At 40.4% G+C, this 25,574-nt stretch overlaps 1 protein-coding gene across 2 annotated transcripts in view; it reads left to right on the top strand.

Annotated features, from left to right (window-relative positions):
• Positions 1–4,563: 4,563 nt before the first annotated feature.
• Positions 4,564–25,574, top strand: part of B4GALT6 (beta-1,4-galactosyltransferase 6) — a 28,184-nt gene continuing 7,173 nt past the window's right edge. For both annotated transcript variants that reach the window (XM_061598792.1, XM_061598706.1), the window contains exons 1-7: positions 4,564–5,312; positions 10,312–10,428; positions 14,306–14,419; positions 18,647–18,771; positions 20,604–20,720; positions 21,207–21,394; positions 23,616–23,738. In XM_061598792.1, coding sequence (XP_061454776.1) covers positions 5,198–5,312; positions 10,312–10,428; positions 14,306–14,419; positions 18,647–18,771; positions 20,604–20,720; positions 21,207–21,394; positions 23,616–23,738 — 899 coding nt within the window. In that variant the 5' untranslated portion in view covers positions 4,564–5,197. The remainder of the gene's footprint in view (positions 5,313–10,311; positions 10,429–14,305; positions 14,420–18,646; positions 18,772–20,603; positions 20,721–21,206; positions 21,395–23,615; positions 23,739–25,574) is intronic.

The raw sequence follows: 25,574 nt of genomic DNA, 5'->3' as shown, positions 1-25,574 counted from the left end.
ACTAGGGATGGGTGAGAATTTCAATTCAGTTTGTATTTCAAGCAGAATTTATCAAATTCGCAATTTCTGAAACAACATGAGAACTGAAACACCACTATCTTTCAAAATCCACATTTATTAGAATTTTGGGATGCAGTTCGCCAACTAAACATTTACCAAAATGCATATATTAGGGAAAGTATGCATAATAATGGATATATGAGTGAAAATAACATGCAAAAAGGCATGAAATGATGAGAAATGGTTTGCAAAAATGTGTACCTTTGTCAAAACTGCCTACAAAAATGTGTTTATTTGGAGAAATTTGCACTAAAATGATGGAGAATTTTCATGAGGATTTTTTTTTTAATCGCTGCAGAAATGTAGAGATCTGAATTTAACTTTGGAAACATGAGGAACTGAGAGAACTGAAACTGGCAGATCTTTCCATCCCTACTGGCTACTTGGATGTTGGCACTGAGTGAGACTCGGGCAGAACAGGGTCAGCCTCAGTGCAGAGTCAAGAGGTGGTGCACCTTCCTGGGACATGCTCAGGGCACCCAGCGTAGCTTCTGGAAGGAAGGAAACCACTGACACCACCTGCAAGAGGCTTATTGGGCCAGTCAGAAGCAAGACTCTGAGAGAAACAGAATGGGAGAGCATCACCAACCTGCCACCACAACCAGCCCAGTGCCTGGCAAAGCGGCCAGGCACACCCACCAGCGCCCCCCTGGAGTACATGGAGGAGCCAAGAGGGCCACCCCACACAGCCACCTTCTGCCACAATGCCCTTCTGCATTCAACCTAGGACAGACAGGTCAGCCTCTATGCAAAAGAATAAATGGACACAAGTCTGACATTAGGTTTTTCAGGTTTTGTAGTCATTAGTTTGTGGTTTTAATTTTCGTGTATATGTTTTTATATTGAATGTACTATGTATTTTATTGTACGTCAATCTGCCAGATGGGTGTCTTAACAAATCCAATAAATAAATAAATAAATAAATTCCAGCTTTCCAGGACACTGACCTTAAGATGGCCATTCTGGAACAAAGGCACGTGAAAAGAAGAAGAAAAGTGTGAAACAGCTGGATTACAATTCATTAAGATTAAATGCCATCACTTGTGGGTTAAAATGGAGACAAAGTATTTTGATCACATTATGTGTGCTAATTCAGGGGTGAGTAATCTCAGACCCAGGGGCTGAATGTGGGCCTTCAGGCCTCTCTGGCCCTTGGAATTCTTCCCAGATCACACTGGTCCTGCTTTATACCTTGAGGTTTTTGCCTGGTTGGAATGCCTCCTTGAAATATGGTAATACCTTGGAGCATAGAAAGGGGTGTGTAGAAACTAGCCTATTGCACAAAGGTATAATGTACACTAGTTTTTTTATCATTCATTTTATTGTATTTGACTAATAGCCATTACAAACCAAATGAGAAATATATATAACAGTAACGAAATAGAGACACAGTTCAATTTAGCAAATCCCCTGTACAGTCCACTGCAATAGCAATAGCACTCAAAGTAACTGCACAAATGTTTTGCTACCTTAGCAAACAAAGCTGTTTTTTATATGACATATGAATCACAATCTGACAGTAACAAACATACTTTCACAGAGGTAGTCTCACCCTGTAGGGATGTCAAAATCTGACCCAGGAATATCTCCCTAGGAACTTGATTTGACAGTATAGTAGGCAGTGTGAAATATCCTCTTCCTTTCCCCCACCACAAATACAGAGCCATAGGTTTCTTGGAACTAATCTTCCGTCCAAAAAAGCTGAGGGCATGGTCTGAAAGCGTAATTCTGTGAATGCGGTTTTCAAAGAAGAAAAACTTAGCATTTGTAAATACAGAGCTCTTTCATGATTTGTTTTCAGCAAGCAATACCAATGAGAAAAAACTGAGGATTAAATCTAAATCCTGATTATTATCCATCCTGTATATCCAGTCTCTCAGTTTGTTTTTAATTCCCAGAATGATATCTGGTGGGAGGTTTTTAGAGGTCAGCAACTCTTGGCATAACTTGGACCAACCACCCTTCTTCCATTGTTCTCTCAAGCAAAGCTTAGGAAGGTGGTTTTCTGTGATATCCAAAAGCCTCTTATAATACAGAAGTACTGCCTTCTGAACCCTACCTTTAACCAATTCCACATCTGTCTCTATCCTAAGAAATGAGGCTGGGGTCCCTGGAGGTACTGCCAATAAGTATCTCAGAAACTTGTTTTGGCAGACCTCCAACTCCTTCAAGTTGTTCTGCCTCATCCCCCAGATCTTGATACCGTATTGGATTTGAGCAACCTTTTCCCAAGGAACACTTTCATTGCTGGTGTGTTGGGACCCCTTTGCAAAGGTAAATAATTGTGTCGTATTTCCTGGGCCTCTGGCAGTGGGACATTGCTCTCAACTCCGCACCTTCCCGGGTGGATGTGAGGTGAGTAAGTAGTGACGGCTTGCGTTGTTGGGTTTGGACCTAACACTGGAATTACCAACCCACTTACCCTAGAATAATTTTTTTAAAATAGCTCGGGTTGTTTTCTGTGCTGTTCTGTAGGTGAATGTTCCAAGAATTTTTCTTGTCAAAATATATTCCAAGGTACTTAAAGGAGGAGACCTGTTTTATCTTGTTTCCACATAGACTTCAATTATTCTTATAATAATATTCTAATATTATTATATACACTAATTGCTCCCTCCATTTTTGCCTTGGTCCGGCTCACGACTGGCATGTGACCCTCTGATGTCACTAGTGACATGTGAACCTCACACTGAAAGATTCCCCACCCTTGTGTTAATTAACAATGCCATGATATATGTACTTTCCATGAGTGTTTCTTGCAAATGGCTTCCTGTCCCGCTACAGGTTTTAATACAATCACCAGTCTGCTACTGTACAAGGTTACAGGTGTATTTAACATGTTTGTTCTAATTATCACTGACAGGATTTTTTGCATCTCATTGTCATCCCACGCCCACCTCACAATTATTTTCTGTTATGTACCTGCCAACCAAGATTTCACTTCATGCATCTGAGAAGTGGGCTTTTCACAAAAGAATATGCCATAAATAAATCTGTTTGTCTTTAAGGTGCCAAGACTCTTTTGATTGTTTTTGTTGCAAAAGACTTAATAGGGGGTACCCCTCTGGGTAACCCAGAAAGAAGTGAGCTTTGCTCATTTCAGAAAAGTGTTGGAAAGGGGGCAGGGGGAAAAGGTTACAGTCCTAAACGCGCTTACTAGGAATTTTCATATAAATACATTAAAGCGGTTGATCTCTCTGTTCAATTCCATTACTAAGTGTTTGCATTATCCAAATACAACTTTTTGTCCAATACAATAAAACTAACATAAGAACATAAGAAGAGCCTGCTGGATCAGGCCAGTGGCCCATCTAGTCCAGCATCCTGTTCTCACAGTGGCCAACCAGGTGCCTGGGGGAAGCCTGCAAGTAGGACCCGAGTGCAAGAACACTCTCCCCTCCTGAGGCTTCCGGCAACTGGTTTTCAGAAGCATGCTGCCTCTGACTAGGGTGGCACAGCACAGCCATCATGGCTAGTAGCCATTGATAGCCCTGTCCTCCATGAATTTGTCTAATCTTCTTTTAAAGCCATCCAAGCTGGTGGCCATTACTGCATCTTGTGGGAGCAAATTCCATAGTTTAACTATGCGCTGAGTAAAGAAGTACTTCCTTTTGTCTGTCCTGAATCTTCCAACATTCAGCTTCTTTGAATGTCCACGAGTTCTAGTATTATGAGAGAGGGAGAAGAACTTTTCTCTATCCACTTTCTCAATGCCATGCATAATTTTATACACTTCTATCATGTCTCCTCTGACCCGCCTTTTCTCTAAACTAAAAAGCCCCAAATGCTGCAACCTTTCCTCGTAAGGGTGTCGCTCCATCCCCTTGATCATTCTGGTTGCCCTCTTCTGAACCTTTTCCAACTCTATAATATCCTTTTTGAGATGAGGCAACCAGAACTGTACACAGTATTCCAAATGCGGCCGCACCATAGATTTATACAACGGCATTATGATATCGGCTGTTTTATTTTCAATACCTTTCCTAATTATCCCTAGCATGGAATTAGCCTTTTTCACAGCTGCCGCACACTGGGTTGACATTTTCATCGTGCTGTCCACTACAACCCCGAGGTCTCTCTCCTGGTCGGTCACCACCAGTTCAGACCCCATGAGCGTATATGTGAAATTAAGATTTTTTGCTCCAATATGCATAATTTTACACTTGTTTATATTGAATTGCATTTGCCATTTTTCCGCCCATTCACTCTGGTTCCGCACTGGCTCGGCCACAGGCGAGCGGAGCCATTCTTTCCCTGCCGGCCTCGCTGAGTCCACCGCCTTGCCAACCTAGGCAAGTGCGAGCGGCGCGCTCGCTCCCGCCCTCGCTCGAGCCACAGACTCCTGCAGTTCGCTGGAAAGCCCCCCGCGCGCCCGCTTCTCACCGCCGTAGTCTAGGAGTCCCGCTCCTATGGAGAGCGGAGGCGACCTCCGGAAGGGAAAAAGGGAAAGGGCAAGAGCCGGAGAAAGAGGGGTAGGGATGGCGCTACTGCAGCCGCTGACGCCGCCGGCCGCCAGGAGGGTGGTGGCTGTGGGTAGCGGCAGCGGAACCACCAGGGGCGGCTGCGATCGCTTCCGGCGAGCTGAGAGGATCCGGAGCCCAACAGCAGCAGCCTCTCCTCAGCAGGCTTAACTAGACCTCTTGCTCCCTCCCCCCGGCCAGGAGGAGCGCTGCCGACTCTGACTGACCAAGCTCGGGCTTAGAGTGAGGTGGGCTCGCCGTTTAACACCCACTACGCCGCCGCCGTGCCCAGCGACATCTCCTTCTCTCACACCTGCGTCATGAAGCATCGCCTTCTCCCTTCACGGCGGTAGACCCTCGTCCTCCTCTTCCTTAACCCATCACCGACCCCTCCCTCCTTTGGGGCGCCCCCTCCCCTTTATTTGAACGTTAGACCTTTTCTCCATCCCTCCCGCCCGCCGTGTGGGATAGCCTGCCGCCCCCTCGTCCCGATCATGCCTATGAACCCATCCTTGGTTGGGCTTCCTGCTAGCCTGAGGTCCCTTTCTTGGCTTTGTCGTCTGCCTTAGCGGCTGGTTTGGCTCGGCATCCAGTCCGTGGGTGGCTGGGTTTTTCTTTTTTGAGGGGGGGCACCTTCTGCCTGGCAAGCGCAGCCGCCGCTGCCCCGGAATTGGAGGATGTCTCTCTTCACCAAGGCGCTGCGAGTCTCCAATCGCTCAATTTTCGTCTTCATCTTCTTCTTTTCCTTCTCCTCCTCTTGTCTCTATTTCATATATGTGGCTCCAGGAATAGGTAAGAGAAGGTCCCCGCGTGTGTTTTTCAAGGTCGGGGGTGGGATTAAAGGGCATGCCATTCTGACACGGCCCCAAGGATTCATTTGGGACTTGGTTAATTCATACATGTGTGCCGACGATGACATCTTTCTTTACAGCTGAACCCAAGCTCAGTGTTTTCCATTGAAAAGCATTGTGTCTGAGATTATAGGAGATGATAACGGAAATCCATAGTGGTTGATCTTGTGGCTGCGCTCACACATGCAAGCCATCACCTAATATTGCAGCTATTAAGTGATAAATATGCATGTATGAATTCATAAATTGTCATTTTACACTGGTGTAATTTCATTGTATTAGATGAATAGCAAAGCATATGATGATGATCAAACGTCTATCCTAGTGAGTACATGGTCAATAAATGCATATGAAGGCTATGTTTCAAAGTCATGGATTGTTCTTATTCGCCTGTTGTGACAGATGCACACTTGTTCTAATGATAACATGTAGGAATGGGGCTTCTAAGAGGAGAAAATACCAGTTTGATCAGTATTCCAGCTGGTCATTCTTGCTGCTGATAAAATCAGATCCGCCTCCCTGTTTGTGGTGATGCTTGACTTGTAAGTTAGGGGTGTGTGTTGGACAGTACTTGTGACATAATTTTTAAAGAGAACAGCATATGCAAACACAATGAGAAAGCTTTGGATAGTTTTAAATAAGATTTCTGTAAAGGTTGACTACTTCTCAGCATTTCCACAAAAGTGCTCTACAGCAGTCATTTTTTTAAAAAAAGTCTCCTGACAGTGTGGCAGCACTTACTACATCAGTCAGCACTCCCCCCCCCTTAAAAGTACCCTCACTGTTCTTCTCTAGTATTCATTTTTGTGTCCTGGTGCTTCCCAGTATTGGAGACAAGCACAAATGTGCCCATTTTCACTAATATTTTTGGATACCGCACCAAAGAAAAAAGTGTGCATAGTATTTAGAACACTCATAGGAATGAGAATGTGTCTTTACCTGCTTATAATGAGATTGGTTTAATGAGGGAAGTTATTCCGTTCATGTATATAAATATTTTTATTCTGATTTTTGGGTCTTTTGTTGGTTCAAAATAGTATCATTCATCAAAATCATACTGTTGGCACTATTGCCACCTTGGGCTCTTTCCAGAGGAAGGGTGGGATATAAATTCAATACATTTGTAAAAAAAAAAAATCCAAAAATAAACTGGCAAATGGAAGGGGTGTGTTCATAGAGGTTGAGTAGAAATTATTTAGGAAATACTTCAGAACAAACAAACAAAAAACCATTGTGGACATTGTTGCTTCTAGGCTTCATCTACACATCTATTTGTAGGGATGGTCTCATTACAGTTTTAGATGTACATTGCTTTACTAAAGAAACATACAGTGTCATTTGTCAGAGAATCATGACTGGCTGTAACTCTTGGTGTTTAGTGGCAAACTTGGATTTCCCAGGGCATAATGTGTGAAATGGCCATTAGAATAGTTAAAATACTGATACACAATACCATTACTTTCTGGTGGGCAAACTTTACTAAGCTCATGTACCTGGAAATAAACCCCATTGAACTCAGGGGGATTTGCCTCCAAACAAACATGCACAGTATTATACTATTTGTAGAATGATGATAAAAAATGTAAATGTACTGCCTTCAAGTCAATTCCGACTTATGGTGACCCTATGAATAGGATTTTCATGAGGCTGAGAGACAGTGCCTGGTCCAAGATCACCCAGTGAGTTTCATGGCTATGTGGGGATTCAAACCCTGGTCTCCCAGGTTGTAGTCCAACACCTTAACCACTGCACCACACTATGGGGACACTTGTTATCAGAGATTATCATATGGCAGTAGTGACACTTCAGAGGTTGCTAGAAAAAATGGCAGTGTTCAGCATCATTGTAACCAGCTGAATTTAATCAGTCATTGTCCTTGATTTGCAGAATTGCTTCATAGGGCTTTTAAAAATAATTCTTTCTTTGAGCGGCAGATCTTATCATAGCTTTTTTAGCAGCTACTACACAAACCTTAAATTTTACCTGGCCCCTGTATCATGCACTGCCCAGAGTGTAATGGCATAATAGATATAACAGCAGAATTGAGGTTTGACTTGTGTGACAGAAGCAGGAGGAAGAAGCAAAAGTCTCTTGGCAGAGATGACTGGAAGGCAAAAAAGACTTGGGATACAGAAGAGAAAGGGAAGAAGCAAAGGAGTCTTGATGCTATCAGGACAGGACTGATATGAGCTGGAGATGCTTTTCCGTTCTGTATTGTGTTAATCAAGTTACTGCCTTAGCTGATCATTTTCTGTCAATGAAAGCTAGTGGACATACTCATTATTCTAAGACGCCAGATGTGATGACTTGGAAATAGTAAGTTAAAGGGTTTTTGGAAGGGGGGATTTCCTTTTTACTGGTTTAGGTTCACAGAAAGTTTTTCTTGCTTTTGGGAACTGCATCAAGTATTAAAACAGCTGAAATATCTTGTTTTATTTAAAGGTTATCCTTTTTCTGTAGTCTCTACATTTGTTGTATTTTTAATGCACAGTTTATACATTTTATTGTGCTTTATGACATGATGATTTTAAATTGTGGTGTCTTGAGTAGTGCCGAGCTGCATATAAATAAATAAACCACCTGCACCCAAACATATTACTTAATATGTTTCTTGGTACAGATAAATGGCAAATTTGGAAACATATGGATGTGAATATGCCTCAAAAAGAATAAATAAAAAATTGGGAAGATCTATAAGATTTAGATTATAGGATCTACGATATATTAGAGTTTTAATAAAGCATTTATTCATAAGAGTGTTTAGTAGGAAAATTAATCTTTCTATTCTGGTCGAGGTCCACTCAGCCTTCCATCCATCCGTGGTCGGTAAAATGAGTACCCGGCATATGCTGGGGGGTAAAGAAAGACCGGGGAAGGAACTGGCAATCCCACCCCATATATACGGTCTGCCTAGTAAACGTCGCAAGACGCCACCCTAAGAGTCGAAAATGACTCGCGCTACAAGTGCGGGGACACCTTTACCTTTATGAGAATCCTAATGTTCACTTGCACTGAACTTTCACCTTATTGAAAAACTACCTATTTTTAAGATCAGGTTCACATTTTTGTTTATAGCACCTTTTATTTACTGTTTGAACAAAACTGATTTCACACTGGTTTCAAAGGAAATATATTTCCTTAGGGATTGTCTGCCTACAAATTAGACTACAGTGAGGTGTAGTTTAAAATTTAATTGATTTCAGAAAAGATAATCCACTGTGAAAGTCCCATGATTTTATGATACTTTCTTACCCTTTTTTATTTTGATGTGTGATTTGATTGCAATTCGTTTACTAAATTTTCTTCAATTTGTTTGCATTCAGGGTTATATTGCTGGATTTCAGGATATCTAAAAGAATGTAGATAGACAAAAATTACATATGTTTATATAGTTTATGTGATACTTTGAGTTCTTGATTTTAGCAATGACATTTCAGTTAGCTGTAAACACTGTTAAGAGTTCTTGTCATGATTTATGCTACAAGAAATCTTGCATTGGGTAAAAAATATTTTTATGTACAGTTATGCAGGATTCTTTTTTCTTTAATTATGATTTCCCCCCAAAAACTAGCATACAGTGCACACTCTGGATTCCAAAGAACTTGAAAAACAGTAACAAGAACCCATTAACCCTTCCCCCTAAATAATTTCAGGTATTATATCAAATTTCTATTTCCATTTCATAAGTCATCTTAAGAGGTCAAACCATAACTGATCATGTGTGGATGCGGGATTTAGTGAATAGTCCTGGTTGCTTAAAATAAAGAAGTACCAAGTAAACAAATTTGTCAGAGTCCGCTTGCTTGTTGTATGATTTTAGTCCAAAGTAAGGTTATTTACAGATTTCCATTAGAAGGTTATTGTTTGGTGTGCTGCCACTAGTAGAAAGGTTATTAATTCCTTATGTTTCAAACTTTTTATATTAATCAACAAAGAGTGTTAATAATACCAGTTTTGGATCATATCCAGTTTCTTGCCCAGTCATTGATCCTATATCCCTGAAAACCTGCTCCGCAAATTGTTTGACTTTGTCACAGCCCTACCACATATGGAAGAAAATCCTTAGGCGATCACATCCTCTGATTCTTAACCCACTCCTATAGGTTGTCCTGTGGCATGTCAACAATGTCTGTAAGCAGATTGCCACATGGATCAGTAAACATTGTGATCTTTCTCTTGAAGAGAGATAGTGGTGTGAGAAGAGGTGATATCAGTGAGTTGCCCAAACTATTTGGCTACCTGTTTATGGATGCTACCAATATATCATGAGACTGGGCCATGCAGAAGCATATCTGGTGGTATGACAGTCTTCTGTGCTTTTGCCTGGGAGATCCTGTAAGTACTGTCAGTGCTGACTGCGTCAACCACTGTTAAAACACAGCAGGAAACATATGCCAGACTTATATGTAATTAATTATGTCAATTTTTTTTGCATAAAAGAAGTTTGAAAAATATATCGCCTTATGCTCACATCTAATAGAAGTGTGCAGAGTTAGTGAAGAAAAAGACTAGTACTCTATACAGTAGGGCCCCGCTTATATGGCAGGTTAGGGACCAGGCCCCCGCCGTAAAGTGGAAATCGCCGTAAAGCGAAACCCATTGACTTTAATGGGTCGTGTCGCGCGAAAATGACTCCAAAATGCCGCAAAACGGCAAAATCGGCTTTAAAATGGGGAATTTCCCCTGATTGAAAGCCGTCGCATCAGCGGAATACCGTAAAGTGGAATGCCGTAAAGCGGGGCCCTACTGTAGTGAACTTTGTACATTTTACTTCCATGCTGTTCTTGAGGCCTCAAATTTTTTATTTCTTTTTGCCAGAGCCTTTCTTTATATTTAACAATGATTGTTTGTCTTAAAAATGTTCACTCTGGTTATTACTAAAATGTTATACAATTAGTTTCAAACTGGAGCTAATTTTGAATGATTTTTTTCCTCAACAGCAAACACATATCTATTTATGGTACAAGCAAGAGGTATAATGTTGAAAGAAAATGTGAAAACAATAGGACATATGATCAGGCTGTATTCTAATAAAAATGCTACATTAAATGGCACAGGTAAGAATGTTTTACTTATCCTTTTAAAAGTAATAATCTTATAACTTTTTAGTAACAACCTGTTGAGTGAAATCTAGTTTAAAATGTATAAATTTTATAAAATGCTTTTGAAATAAATCCTAGGATGGTGTACAAGAATAACAAGAATAAAATGCAATAAAAGCAAAACATAATTCTTCATCAAATAATACAAACTAAAAGACAAGAGTTAAAAACAAAAAAAAATAGACCAAATACAAATGTAACCCCTTTAAAATGCCCAGGCAATCAGGAAAATATATTTTTTTATCATTAATTTTTATTCAAATTTTCAAAAACAAGAAACAAAGCAAAACAAAAACAATTAAACAATAAAATAAAATGTTGACTTCCGATTTGTCGCAGATCAGTTATAGGTCTACAATATATAACAATCCTATCTCTAAAATTATATTATAAAATCACTTTCCTCCAGTAGTTATCTTAATTAATCATCAAATCTCATAAACATTATTTTATTCTTTCCACAAAAAGTCCAAGAGAGGTTTCAATTCCTTGAGAGATATAACTTTCAATTTTTCTCCAAATAAACAAATGGCTTAATCCATCTAATTCAAATCTGTTAGGCCCAATAATTTCAATAGCCATTCTTCCATTATCTATATTAATTCCATCTTCCATCTTCAATAATCCTGTTAAGTCCAGTAATTTCAGTAGCCATTCTTCCGTTATCAGTATCCCATAATAATCTTGTTGTCATAGCCATAGTCCAAGCAAACATATCAATTAATCCATCTCGTCAAATCTGCCAAGTCCAATAATTTCCACAACCATTCTTCCATTATCAATATTAATTCCATCTTCCATCTTCAATAGTCCTGTTAAATCCAGTGGTTTCAGTATCCATTCATCCATTATCAGTATCCCATGATGATCTTGCTGTCATAGCCATAGTCATATAACAAGAGTCTGATGGGAATTTCCCCCATCACAAATATGTCCTTGCCATCAGTTCTGAATATGTTGTTGAAATATTGTTGTAAAGTCACATCTCTGCTCTGGGTGCATCTCTGCTCTTTCACATATTTGTAGTTAATTCCATAACTTTTTTCTATGTCAAGCCCCATCACATCATTCCAGTCAAGAATTCTGAGTATGTTGCTGAAATATTGCTGCAAAGTCATATCTCTGTTCTTCTTTTTTACAAAATGCACTGGCTCATTTCTTAAGAGTTTCTCCACTGTCACATATCTGTAGCCAACTCCATTGATTTTTTCTATGTCAAGCTCCATCATATCATTCCAGTCCAGAAAATTATCCAAGACATTGATAACTTTACCACCAAAATCTTCATTAATTTCTTCAGAGACAACGTTGAATTCCAAACAGTAAACTTTATTTCTAACATCCATAAACTCCAAATCTTTTTCCAATTTCACATTTGTTCCAATCTCCAGGGCTTGTAGCTTCCCTATCCCATCAAACTCCTCTCTCACAGAATCCATTGTTTCTTTAAGCTCCTGCGTCATTTTGTTAAATTCAATTTTCATCTCCTGTCTACCCTGTCTCAGGGTTTGTTTCGTTATCTCAATCTCAGCCATTATTTTCTGAAACATAATTTCTTCCATGGTCTCAATCACTTTCCTGGTTGTCTTTCTTAAAACCACAGGAACAAAAATTATTTCAGCCACAATTGGGTTAATGTTCCAGGCTTGCTTATATCAGTGTAGACATTACAGCCTACCTTATCTCTATGTATTCAGGAATACAAAAACAAACTTAGTTCCCAACATCAAAACAATTAGTGGCGTCGTGAACAAGCAGCTTCGTCAAAATGAAATAGACCAAAAAAAAAGTTTTTGTTCCCCCCTCCTCGAAATAGAAATCCCTCTTCCGTTGGTATCTTTAGAATGCACCTCCAGGACAGCTTTTTGCGATAAAAACAAAGATAAGCTTTTTCGATTTTTTTCCTCCTTAATTTCGTTAGTGAAAGAGAAAAGCCATAAATTCACCTAGAAGTTCTTCACAGCTGATTCATTGACAAATCTCTTTTTTGCTACACCAATTTAAACCAAGTAAAAAAAGAAAATAGAAAGAAGGATGCTTATCTGCCTGTTGAAGTCCGTTTTTCTTTAAAGAAAAGATAAACGTGTCGTTGTAATCAGCAAGAGCTTGATGAAAGTCCGTCCGGCATTGCAGTTTGAACCTTCTCTCATAAATAAATGAAATCCAGTCCTCCCCACAAAAACAGGCTTTGCGGTTGATCTCTACGTTTCTCCCTGACCAGGAGAAAATCTTTACCAGTCAAAAAGAGCGTTGTGACTGATTTTAAAGCTGAAAAAGCTTCTTCTGAGACAAGAGCTCGTCTCAGAGGCAGCACAGGCAAAGCAACCCTTCCCAGAAGTCTCGCAATCAGGAAAATTTTAATGGAGCACAAAAAATATTATAATGTCAGAAGCAGATAATTAATTGAAAGATAATTGCTGATGGGTGCTAGACAACTTGAATTCTGTCACACTAATTTGGCTGCCAATTTGCTTCTGAGCTCAGTTAAAATGGCTTGGCCAAAGGGAACCTTAAGGACTGCCTTATTCTGTGTGTTTCTCCTAGAATTCACCAATTGTCATGTGAGGCTCTGCTCCAGATGCCTTGATGTCACAAAGTGCAGCTGACAGCAACCAGGGCTAGGGAATTCTCTGTGGTGGCAGCCACTTTGAGGAGTGCCTTGCAAAGCAAGGTGCATCAGGCCCTGTCACCATATGGAATGAGGTAGCTGTTAAAGACGTGGTTGTTTAAAAAGGCCTTGGCTGAATATTTTTTGTCTGGTGTCTGCCTCTGCTGAAATTATTATTGCATTGTTGGGGTTTTTTTTGGCTTATTGGTTTAATTTGGGGATTGTATTCTACCTTGAAATACTGTTTTTCTATTGTGACTTTGTGAGATCCTCAGAAAATAGATGAGAGAGAAGTTTTACAAATAAGTAATATGCAGATGTCAGTGTGTATAGAATTATTTGTTAATATTGAACACTAAAGTCGGGATCATTCAGACCATGGTATTTCTGATCTCTATATATGGATTATGAAAGTTGGACAGTGAAAAAAGCAGATAAGAGAAAAATCAACTCATTTGAAATGTAGTGTTGGATGAGAGCTTGGCGGATACCATGGATTGCAAAAAAGACAAATAATTGGGTGTTAGAACAAATTGAATCAGAACTACCATTGGAATAAGATCCTCCATGGCACAGAGTGGTAAGCGGCGGTAACGCAGCCGAAGCTCTGCTCACGGCCGGAGTTTGATTCCAACGGAAGGAGGAAGTCGAATCTCCGGTAAAAGGGGTCGAGGTCTACTCAGCCTTCCATCCATCCGTGGTCGGTAAAATGAGTCCCGGCATATGCTGGGGGGTAAAGAAAGGCCGGGGACGGAACTGGCAATCCCACCCCATATTTACAGTCTGCCTAGTAAACATCGCAAGACGTCACCCTAAGAATCGGAAACGACTCGCACTACAAGTGCAGGGACACCTTTACCTTTTTTACCATTGGAAGCTAAAATGATGAAACTGAGGTTACCATACTTTGGACACATAATGAGAAGACATGATTCATTAGAAAAGATAATAATGCTGGGAAAAACAGCAGGGAGTAGAAAAAGAGGAAGTCCAAACAAGAGATGGATTGATTCCATAAAGGAGGCCACAGACCTGAACTTACAACATCTGAACAGGGTGGTTCATGACAGATGCTCTTAGAGGTCGCTGATTCATAGGGTTGCCATAAGTCGTAGTTGACTTGGAGGCACATAACAACAACAAAACTACCTTACAAATATAGAAACTGTTGAATAAGTTTTTTCCCCTTTCTTTTAATTTGAAATTGTATTTCTTTCTATTAAGATTACCTTGAAAACAACAATTCAAGTGATAACCTTGCACAAACTGCGATGTATCTTCCAGAAAACTTCACTTATTCTCCTTACCAGCCTTGTCCAGAAAAGTTGCCCTACATGAGTAAGTTTACCTTAACATATACCTTGTTTGACTATTACAAATTGTTTTGAAACAGTATCTTTCAATAAAGTACTTATTAAAATTATTTCCTAGATGAATACCAGTATAATTTATATAACTAGAATACCTTATCAGGATTGGCCTCGCAGGTGAAATTTGACAGGTGGGTGGGGCTGTCCCACCCACCTGTCAAAATTCCTAGCAAAGGTTTTCTTTCTCATGCTTCCCATAGCAGCAGTGATGGCAGTGGCGAGGTAGGGGAGAGAAAGGTTCTTCCATTCATCCCTCCTGCCGCCACTGCTGCTACAGGAGGTGCAAGCAAGATGCAGGTTTCTTTCCTGCAGCAGAAACATGCCTGTTCCCTGAGCAAAATTTAACTCCTCGTTGTTAGCTGACAAGTGGGGGGTTAAATCCTGCTACATTGGCTACAGGTGCCTGTTCCCAGAAGGGAACAGGCATGCACAGCCAGTAAAGTATTGAACCTCAGCCTCCCACTCATCAGCTGATTGACAGGTGGCCGTACTTTGGGGAAAATGGCCTTGTGGGCCAGATTTGGACATCTTCGTGGGCCAAGATTGATCTGTGGGCTGGATGTTTCCCACCCTTGTCATAGTAGAAGAAAAGCGGGTTAGAATTTTTTTTAAATAATAAAAAATGTTAAGTGGAAAAATAAATTTTGGAAGTTTCCTATTCCTTGCTTGGTTTTGTGGTTAGTCATGCAGTATTTTCAAGAGATGTTAGGAACTGGTAAATGACCTTAAGGACAGGGTTTAACAGGCATGAGATAGCATTTAATGAAGCTGTCTTGTACCCTTGTGATATGGAGCTTGCATTAACTAAAATGTTTTATTATTAATATGTAGGTCTTGCTCTGCTTAATAGATAGTCTCAAAACAGCAAATTTCTCTCAATATTGAGGCTGTGGCAAGAGCTTAACAGATTCTGTTAGCCAAGAATCTGATAAAGTCATAGGGCAAATTCACACTTTGTATAGCATGCATATTTGTGGCATGTGCACATTGCTACAGATGTAACACTAAAGTATGATTTAGTATAACATGAATGAACCTTAAGGCTGTGCCAGAGAAGGAGATCTGAAGTGTTTGCTTCTGTTTTCAGCTAGTTGCAGTTTAGTGTTGTGTCTGAACAGAGACACACTGTGATTAGATGTCCAAAGAAGTAAATTTCAAACCATGATTTATGACCTTGGTTTATTTCAACTATTGTTAAATCTGATTACACTTCTTGTTTAACCATAACAAAATGTAGCTAGTTGAAAACAGAAGCAAATGCTTCTAATCTCCCTGTGGCTATGCTAGAGGAGGAAAGGAGAAGGGTGTCATGGTCATGCATGTAACACTAAAGTGTAGTTTAGCATTATCACCAAACAAGGCCAGTGTTTGTAGTGATATGGTCAATAAAGTATAAAGTGAAGATACATGCATATAAATGCGGAGAGGCATGTTCTCTGATTCATGGTTAGTACATGTTTCCAAAGATGGATTTCATGTCCAGTTCACATCATGGGGTAGTTATTAGTGTGGCAAATTTGCATGCTGTGAAGTGTGAACCAGTATGCCATGGTTGTGCTGGATTTTTTTTTTAATTTGAGGGTTTACTTTTTTATATTCAGCTATTAATATTTGGGGGAAATGGCCAATAACATTTAGTACAGTAGGGCCCCGCTTATACAGCGGGTTCTGTTCCGGACCCCCGCCGTAAAGCGGAAAATGCCGTAAAGCGGAACCCCATACTTTAATGGGCCGCGTCGCACGAAAATGATGCAAAAACGGCGCAAAACGGCACAAAAGGGGGAAAAAACCCTTTAAAATTGAAAATGAAAGGTGCCGCATCAGTGGAACACCATAAAGCGGGGCCCTACTGTAGTCCAAAACAAATTCAGCAAAGTAGTATTATCCTATTTGAATGAGTCTAAGTGCAATTGACAACTGGACATCATATCTTCTCTTAAACGGTAATGTGGTAACACCTGGAAAACTGCATCAGGTATCAGCAAAATATTGAGATAGAGCATTTGCTTCACTTATCTATTAAATTTATGAATTGCTACCTATAAAACATAAACACATCAACAATAAAACACATAAAAACAATTTCAACAATAAACACATATATAAAACAATTTTTCCAAAATCCTTATTGAAAATTGAACATTTGTAATAGGAGCTGAAAAGATGACACCTGTCTGATATGTACTACGACGGAGTTCTAAAGGACAGGTGCCACCACATTAAAGGGCCAATTTCTACATCATACAGATGTCCTGATTAGATGGTATCTGCAGGAGGCCCTCTCCTGCAGAGCACAGTAATTGGTTTTGTATATAAGGGGTGAAACTATCTTTTAGTAGCTGATCCTGAGCTGTATAGGGCTTTGTGCACCTGTACCAGCACCTTGAACTTACCTGAACCTAACTGGCACCCAGTGCAATTTTTTCAGCAGTGGCATAAAATGATGGTGATAGTCTGCCCCAATGAGCAGCTGAACTGCTGCATTTTGCACTAGCGGAAGTTTCCATGCTAACAGTCTGCGTCTGCTTTGGAATTGCTTTTTAATGTTTTTAAACCTTTTTTAAAAAATAGATTTTTAAACCTGTTTTTAAAGCTCTTTAAAATGCTTTTAAATATGTTTTGTTTTCATATATTTTAAAGTCTGTTTTTATGATGTTTCAATAAATCAATAACCAACCAACCTCAGGGGCAGCACCATATAGAGTGCATTGAACATAAGAACATAAGAAGAGCCTGCTGGATCAGGCCAGTGGCCCATCTAGTCCAGCATCCTGTTCTCACAGTGGCCAACCAGGTGCCTGGGGGAAGCCTGCAAGCAGGACCCGAGTGCAAGAACACTCTCCCCTCCTGAGGCTTCCAGCACTGGTTTTCAGAAGCATGCTGCCTCTGACTAGGGTGGCAGAGCACAGCCATCATGGCTAGTAGCCATTGATAGCCCTGTCCTCCATGAATTTGTCTAATCTTCTTTTAAAGCCATCCAAGCTGGTGGCCATTACTGCATCTTGTGGGAGCAAGTAGTAGTCCAACCTATTGCAGTAGTCCGACCTGCAGGAAACCAGAGCATGGACAGTGGTCAGGCTATCTCTTTCTGCTTTGCATGCAGAAGGTCCCAAGTTTAATCCCTGACATCTTCATGTAGGATTGAGAATGTCCCCTGCCTGAATTCCTGGAGAGCTGCTGCCAATCAGTTTGACAGTACTGATCTGATGGACCCTATGGTCTGACTTGGCATAAGGTAGCTTTCTATATTCCTTCCTATTTTCCTATTTAATAGTATCTATGATGGGGTGGGGAACAGGATCTGGCTCATGGACTGGATCCAAAAAAGGGGTCAAAGACCAAGATGCTGGAAAATAGGAACTTTTTTTATAGATAAAACCCAACGCATTTCAGCCTGTTATCTGCAGGCTTTCATCAGGGGATAATGGCTTATAAGATTATAAGACCAGCAAATCACTTTCTGTACTGTGTCAAAGTCAAATGTCTCAATCAACAGATAATAGGCTGAAACGCGTTGGGTTTTATCTATAATAAAAGTTCCTGTTTTCCAGCATCTTGGTCTTTGACCCCTTTTTTGGTTTCTCTTTTGGATGCTAGCCACCCCCTGCTTTTTCATGGACTGGATCCTCTCCTCCTGCAGTCCACTTTGACAGGTGGGTGGGGCTATCCACTTGTCAATCACTGAATGTCATCTTGATATCAGGTGACCCAATTTCAAAGGAAAGAATCCAGAGTGCACTCTAAGTGCACTCCCAGTTCTTTCCTTTCTTCCTTTGTATTTCCGCTTGAACTCAACCCAGGGTGCAAAGGAAGTTCCTTGCTGAAAAGGGCTTGCAGTTGGCGGCAATCATCTGATTGGTGCTGACTGCAAACCCTGCTTTTGGCAGAAATTGGTTGCACTTGAAAGCTCCTGACTGGACCTAATCCCAGTGGGGCTTACATTTGGTGCCAAAATTTAAAAAGTGCAGAATGCAAGCCCCACTTGTCAAAGAATGCTCACGAATGCACTTTAGGGCTCCTGATTGTTTCTTAGCACCTGCATTTCTACCTGCATCACACCTGATGACATATGATATCAGTTGTGGGGCAGGTGGTTCTGGGCCAAATTAGGACCCCTGCTGGGCCTGTGCTAATTATAAATAACAATAGGATAATTTTTAAATAAAAAAAATCTTTTATTCTTTTCATTGTCTAGGAGGCTTTGTTGATGTCAATATGAGTGAAATTAGTTTTGATGAAATTCAGCAGAGCTTTTTGAAAGATTTAGACATTGAACCAGGTGGTCATTGGAAGCCCAGCGACTGTAAACCACGGTGGAAGGTGAGGTGAAAGCGAAAATGATAATTTCTTAACATCTAAAAATTCTTCTAAGATGTTTGAATCTATGTGAAAGATATTATAAAGATAGGTGACTTTTTTCAAAGTCTGAAATTGTTTGTTGTTTGCAATATTGGAACATGTCTTCAGAAGGATATAGTACATAAAAATTATACACATGTACATAACATAGATTCTACTTTTCTATCCAAACCAGAAGTTCAAATCAAACTCTAGTTTAAAAGTCACATATGTGTGATAGATGCAGGATAACAAACAAATCTATTTTTAAATCCTCAGTAGTATTTTTGTTGTTGTTGTTAAAGCCTCAACATTGCTATTCAATTGACTAGTCAGCAATAAAATTCTAAGTGACTTTACAAAATTGGGAGGGATAGTTAATTCCTTGGAAAACAGAAACAAAATTCAGAGTGATCTTGATGGGCTAGAGCATTGGGCTGACAACAACAGAATGAAATTTAACAGGGAAAAGTGCAAAGAAGCACATTTATAAGATGGGAGATACTTGGCTCAGCAATACTATATGTAAGAAGGATCTTGGGATTGTTGTTGATCACAAACTGAACATGAGCCAGCAGTGTGATGTGGCTGCAAAAAAGGCAAATACTATTTTAGGAAGGATGCACTTTAAGAAGGATGCAGACAAACTGGAGCAGGTTCAGAGGAGGGCAACGAGGATGATCAGGGGACTGGAAACAAAGCCCTATGAGGAGAGACTGAAAAAACTGGGCATGTGTAGCCTTGAGAAGAGAAGACTATGGGGAGATATCATAGCACTCATCAAATACTTGAAAGGTTGCCATACTGAGGACGGCCAGGATCTCTTCTTGATCATCCCAGAGTGCAGGACATGGAATAATGGGCTCAAGTTACAGGAAGCCAGATTTCAACTGGACATCAGGCAAAACGTCCTAATTGTTAGGATGGTACGACAATGGAACCAATTACCTAGGCCACCTGTCAGGTATGCTTTAATTTGGATTCCTGCATAGAGCAGGGGGTTGAACTCAACGACCTTATAGGCCTCTTCCAACTCAATGATTTTATGATTACTTTAAAAAAGCCCTGTTCTTTACCAACACTGATTTAATATGATAATTTGATAGAGCATCACTTGTGTTGGAGGGCTGCATGTATGGGAGAAAGCGTATCCCTAAGCGATGCTGGTCACAATTTTTTTAGGTCTTTAAAGAATTGTGTCCAGAAGCCCAATGGAAGTGACTTAATGTCAAAAATAAATGAAGTTGTTTAAAATAAGTTAGGGTACAATCCTAACCTTAGCCACTGCCCAGTAAACCTTAACTGAGTGGCAGAGCCACTGCTATGTCAATAGCTTTCCTGCACATGCTGGCTGGGGCAGAAGATGGAGACCAGGGAAATCACTTTGCCAGCCTGACTGCTCACTGGTGGCACTTCTACCCTGCACAGAATGGGGAGTTCCGTGCCATTGGAGTGACAATGGCATCACTGCAAGCAGAGACTGGTGGAGGTCAGCATGGCTGTACAGAGGAACACCTCTGTCCATTCCACTACCATTCCTGCCTAGCATAAAGGGAGTTTGGATTGCACACCTACTCATTGTATTTTTTATTTAAATATAAAAAAGGATGTTTTTTAAAAAAGAACTTAGCTGACACTTAAGGTCATTTTTCTTTCTTCAGGTACAACAAAGTACAAAAATACAACACTAAACATAAACATAATTTCTGCACTGCGGATAATAAAAATCCCAACAAGTTTTAAGTTTTGAGTGGAACGTCTGTCGTTCACTAATCCTGGCATAAAAGGTTTCAGTTGGGTTTCTGTTTTTTAAGGTTGCAATACTCATTCCTTTTCGGAATCGCCATGAACATCTTCCAATATTTTTCCGACACCTGATACCAGTGTTACAAAAGCAGAGGCTGGAATTTGCTTTTTATGTTGTTGAACAGGTGAGCTACTTTATATTTGTTTTAGAATGCATTCAAATGCATTATTGTATATATTTTGGATTGGTTTAATTAAAGTTCAACAGTGTTGTGATCATGGTTTCCAAGAAATGTCACTCTTCCAGTGTTTGGCAAAATGCCTTAAGAGAGTTCCTTTAATCAGATGTAATAAAAAATAAATTATTTTGTTTCAAAAGATTGTATTACAGCTTATATAATTTTAACTGGGGTCTTGCATGTCTGGTTTTGTGGGTTGTATCAAATAATTTCTGTTAGAAGGACTGTAGTAAACTTTATATATTAACAAAACCCTTTATGTTAAAGTTTTTATATGGCTAGTTTATACCAATAAATTACATTTGGCAGTTCACATTTAACAGTTCATAGTACACTTCTAACCATGTCTACTCAGAAGCACTACTGAATTCAATGGGGCTCACTCCTAGGTAAGGATTAAAGTCTTAATGTTCTGTTTTCTTCTTTATTAAGATTGGAACACAACCTTTTAATCGAGCAATGCTCTTCAACATTGGTTTTAAAGAAGCCATGAAGGATGGTGATTGGGACTGTGTAATTTTTCATGATGTGGATCACTTACCTGAAAATGATAGGAATTATTATGGATGTGCTGAGATGCCACGACATTTTGCTGCAAAGCTAGACAAATATATGTATATGTAAGTAATGAACTCAATTCATTTGTAATTTGTGGAAAAATCATCCGTAATCTCTATAGGTATAAACAATATTTACAGTTCAGCAATGTTTTGCCATTAGATAGCGTAAAATATTGGAAAATAAAAATGTAAATCAATCATCCCTCCTATCCCATCAGTATGTATTAAAATTAGTACTGCTACATGTTCACTAGAATAGCATAAAACATGTGCTAGTTAAAGAGTTCATGCAGATGAACTACTAATTAAAAGACACGTGTGCCATATAATACCAGCAAGGCTGGCCCCCTTGCCAGTGAATGCACAGGTCGAGGGTTCTTGCTTTCTCCCTTCCTCCAGATCTACATGGAATCCTTGTATGTTGAATGTTAGCTCACCAAAGCTCACAGGTTATCAACAGCAATCGTCCAGTGTAGGTGGAGGATAGACAAGGTGCCACTCAAGCATTCTTGAGTCTAGAGAGGTACCAGAAATTTTATATTTGGGAGCCAGACTTCAGACAGCAGAATAAGCTTTATAATATATGCTATTTATTCATATCTTGCACACTACAACTAATAAAATGCATTCTAGGTAGCCTTAGCCAACATTGCAGGAACAGAAAAATCAAAATACATACAGTATCAGTATGAAAGAAGTTGCTGAATATCCATTTAACATCAAAATATAAGACTTTGAAGGCACAAGTTACATGTTAAAACAAGTTACAATAGATGAAGGACTGAGTTGAACTCTAAGTCAAATTACAGAGTCAAAGTTACAAAGTACATGGAAATACATGTCACAATACATCACCTATCAGATGTCATGAATGGAACAGATGGATGATTCTCCTGCTTTCTTCAACTCTCCACTCGAGCAGACCTGAGGGATCATGAGTGCTATAAAACCTGGCCTTTTATACACTTTCTTATCAAAGAGGGAGCATGTCCCCATGGCCCATTATCAGTTATGCTGCCTGCTAGAAGCAGCACTAGCTGCTTCTCTGTGCCTTCTCCTAGAGATGGCAAGTATGACCAGTGTCAACAACTAGTTGAATTTTGGTTGGCTGCCTAGCCGTCTTATCTTATACTGTACTCTGCTTCATAAGAAATCATTGCTTTGTTCAGAAGGGAGGGCTGGAAAAAAACATTTTGTAAAGTTGAAGGCTTTAAAACACTTTGACAAAATATGTACAGTCTTGAAGGCTTTAAAACACTGACAAAATATGTGCAGTTTTACTGCATAGGGCCTATAGGCCTTCTACTGAGACAGTTTCCTTTCTATGAGATTTGGCTTTCTAAAAGGTTTCCTTCTTAATCTTATTGATATATATTGTATTGGGCTAGCTGGTGACATTGCTGTGCAAATAGACTGAAATTCTCTACTTAGCATTCTTTGACAAACAACCCTCCCGTAGTAAAACTTGCTTACTAGGTGATATAGCAAAAAGTCTCTTTCCAATGATATGTGCACTGACTTCACTTCTCCTGTACCTAAAACCTGCCCCCATGGCTTAACCTTGTAATGGTCACTGCAGGTTTGGTTTCTAGCTTCTAAAGCTCCCAGTATTTCTGATTCAGCTATCCATTTACTTTATGGTGTCTTACATTCCTGTTGCCCTCACTCCTTGTATATATATGGTGTTTTGTTCTGATTATTTGTACTGCTTCTCTTTGCTTTTCCTCTTTTCTTGTACTTGCAGATAGTCACTTCTCTTGTCTACAAAAATATAGTGGGATCTAGAAATACTTTAGATGCACACCCAGTCTGATTTTTTCCTCCACTTAGATTCTCATGCCATATCACAAGCTGCTTTTGAAAGTCTCCTTGGTTTTTTTAAAAAATAGGTTATTATGTGGCATGAGGGAAACACAATCCTAGATACCATTTGGGTGCATGGAACTAGTTCTGCTATTCTTTGGATCCTACCACATGTTTCCAAAGCTTTATTTTACTTGTAAGCCTAAATCCAACCGTCTGACTATATAGTAAGTGCTTTTCTTGTGCTATTTCTATGAGATGGTGTGTTTGTAGCAACAGCTCCACTTCATCTTACAGAAACACACTTTCCTTCCATATATTTTTAAATGATTCAACAAAATTGTGATACCTTTGATTTTAAAGGTGTATTCATTTCTTCAAAAAAGTGAATTGTTAGTGAAATATGGAAACTTGAGGAAAGAAAGATATTTACCTAAATGTATTAAAAGAGAATGACATTTTCTTGCTGTCATTTCAGTCTTCCATACAATGAGTTCTTTGGTGGTGTAAGTGGACTAACAATAGAACAATTCAAAAAAATCAATGGATTTCCAAATGCTTTCTGGGGATGGGGTGGAGAAGATGATGACCTTTGGAATAGGTGAGTGTTCATAGAATAAATAGGATGAATTCCTAAATGGAAGTGACCAAGCTATATATTGTTGAGATAGAAGATATATTTTGATGCGCAGGGGCCTATTAGACACTTGTGTATTAGTATCTTACAATAATTTAACATCATACTGCTAATTCCTATCACCTTAATAATATCTGCATATCTAACATTTTCTGTTAATGTATTTGTTTTTAAAGTGTTTATCCTGCCTTTCATTATAAAGCAATTTGAGTACGGATCACACCATACATAAAAAGTATTACCGTATATTCCAGCGTATAAGACAACTGGGCGTATAAGACGACCCCCAACTTTTGAGAAGATTTTCCTGGGTTCGGCCCTTACTTGGCATAAACCAACTGAAGGGCCTCAGTTAGACAGGCCCCATTGGTTTCAGTGGGTCTACTCTGGGTAGAACTAACACTGGATAAAATCCTATGTGCGCACTGACTCAAGAGTAAACCCAATGGTACCGGGCGGTGCTTAGGGCTGCATCCGACACTACTCAGAAGAGACCTACTGAAATTGGTGCAACTAAGCCAGCTACCTCTACTAGTTTCCATGGGGCTACTCTCGAGTCAGGACGAAGCAGGGCCGAACGGCACCCCCGCAGGCACACTGACTCGGGCAGCAAGCCCGGTAGAACTCGGCCCGAGAAGGCCAGCACGACACCGGATCGGGGCCACCGGTCATCGGCGGGAAAGAGACAAGGAGAAAGCCTCACCTTTGTCGGAATCCCGCGTGCGGCCGCTGCGCTTTCCATCCTCTTTGTCGGCGGGGCTGGCCAGCTCCTCCTCCTCCTCAAAGCTCTCAGCGGCGGCAGCGGCAGTGGGGCCCGTGCCGGCGGGCAGCGCAGTGGAGGCGGCGGCGGCAGCGGCGGGGGGCGGAGGCCCCGGCGGCGGCAGCATGGGAGAAACCAGCGCTGCGACGCTCATGGCCGAAGCGAGGAGGAGGAGGAGGAGAAGGCTCCGCCACCGCCGCCCAAGGCACCCGGTGCTTTTTTCCCTCACAGCGGCGAACCGGTTTGTGGTTGGTTTTTTTTTTAACTCCCTACCACAGGCAGCCGCAAGCTGCCCCCCCCGCCTCCTACGCGCAGGCGCGCGAACCACTTCTGCTCCTTCCTTTCCTTCCTTCCTTGGCTGGCTTCTTCTTCCCTTAGTTGTGTTTGGACCACTGCGCCACCTGTAGGGTGTAAGGCGCGGCGATACTCCGGCAGCGTTTGTGGCCGTAGACTTAATGTTTTAGACTCACGTGCCTGCCAAGCATCTCCGGGGTCAGTTTGGGAGCCCTTCCTCGGCCCGCCCACTTTTGTTTCTTGTAGAAGACAGCAATGCCTCAGTTGGCGAAGTACCCGTATATTCCAGCGTATAAGACGACACCCGGCGTATAAGACGACCCCCGACTTTGGAGAAGATTTTCCGGGGTTAAAAAGTCATCTTATACGCCGGAATATACGGTATGTTAGGCAGTTCAAATGGTGGTATTAATGATATTTTTTTTCTCTTTTAAAGAACTTTAAATAAACATGCCTGAAGAAAGATAGTATTAAAAGTGAAATAAACTCAGAATATGTTTGACAGTATTTCCTTTAGTTACACAGTAAATAAAAGAGATTCCTTGCCTGCACTTGTTTTGAATCATTCCTCTGGATCCACCTGATGGAACTGATGCCAGCATGTTGGAAAACTCTTCTGAGTGTTCCTGCTGGCTGGCTATTGTTCTTCCAGTTTGCAGTTGCTGTCTGTGTTAAGGTATCTTTTTTTAGACTCTAGACAACGTTTTTGCTTGTGACTTTTGATTTTCTTTTTCAGTAAGACCAAC

The sequence above is a fragment of the Rhineura floridana genome, chromosome 1, assembly GCF_030035675.1.
Source record: "Rhineura floridana isolate rRhiFlo1 chromosome 1, rRhiFlo1.hap2, whole genome shotgun sequence".
In the NCBI taxonomy this organism is placed as follows: domain Eukaryota; kingdom Metazoa; phylum Chordata; class Lepidosauria; order Squamata; family Rhineuridae; genus Rhineura; species Rhineura floridana.
Note: the sequence above shows the minus strand (reverse complement) of the source record. Positions and strands in the feature narration are given on the sequence as shown.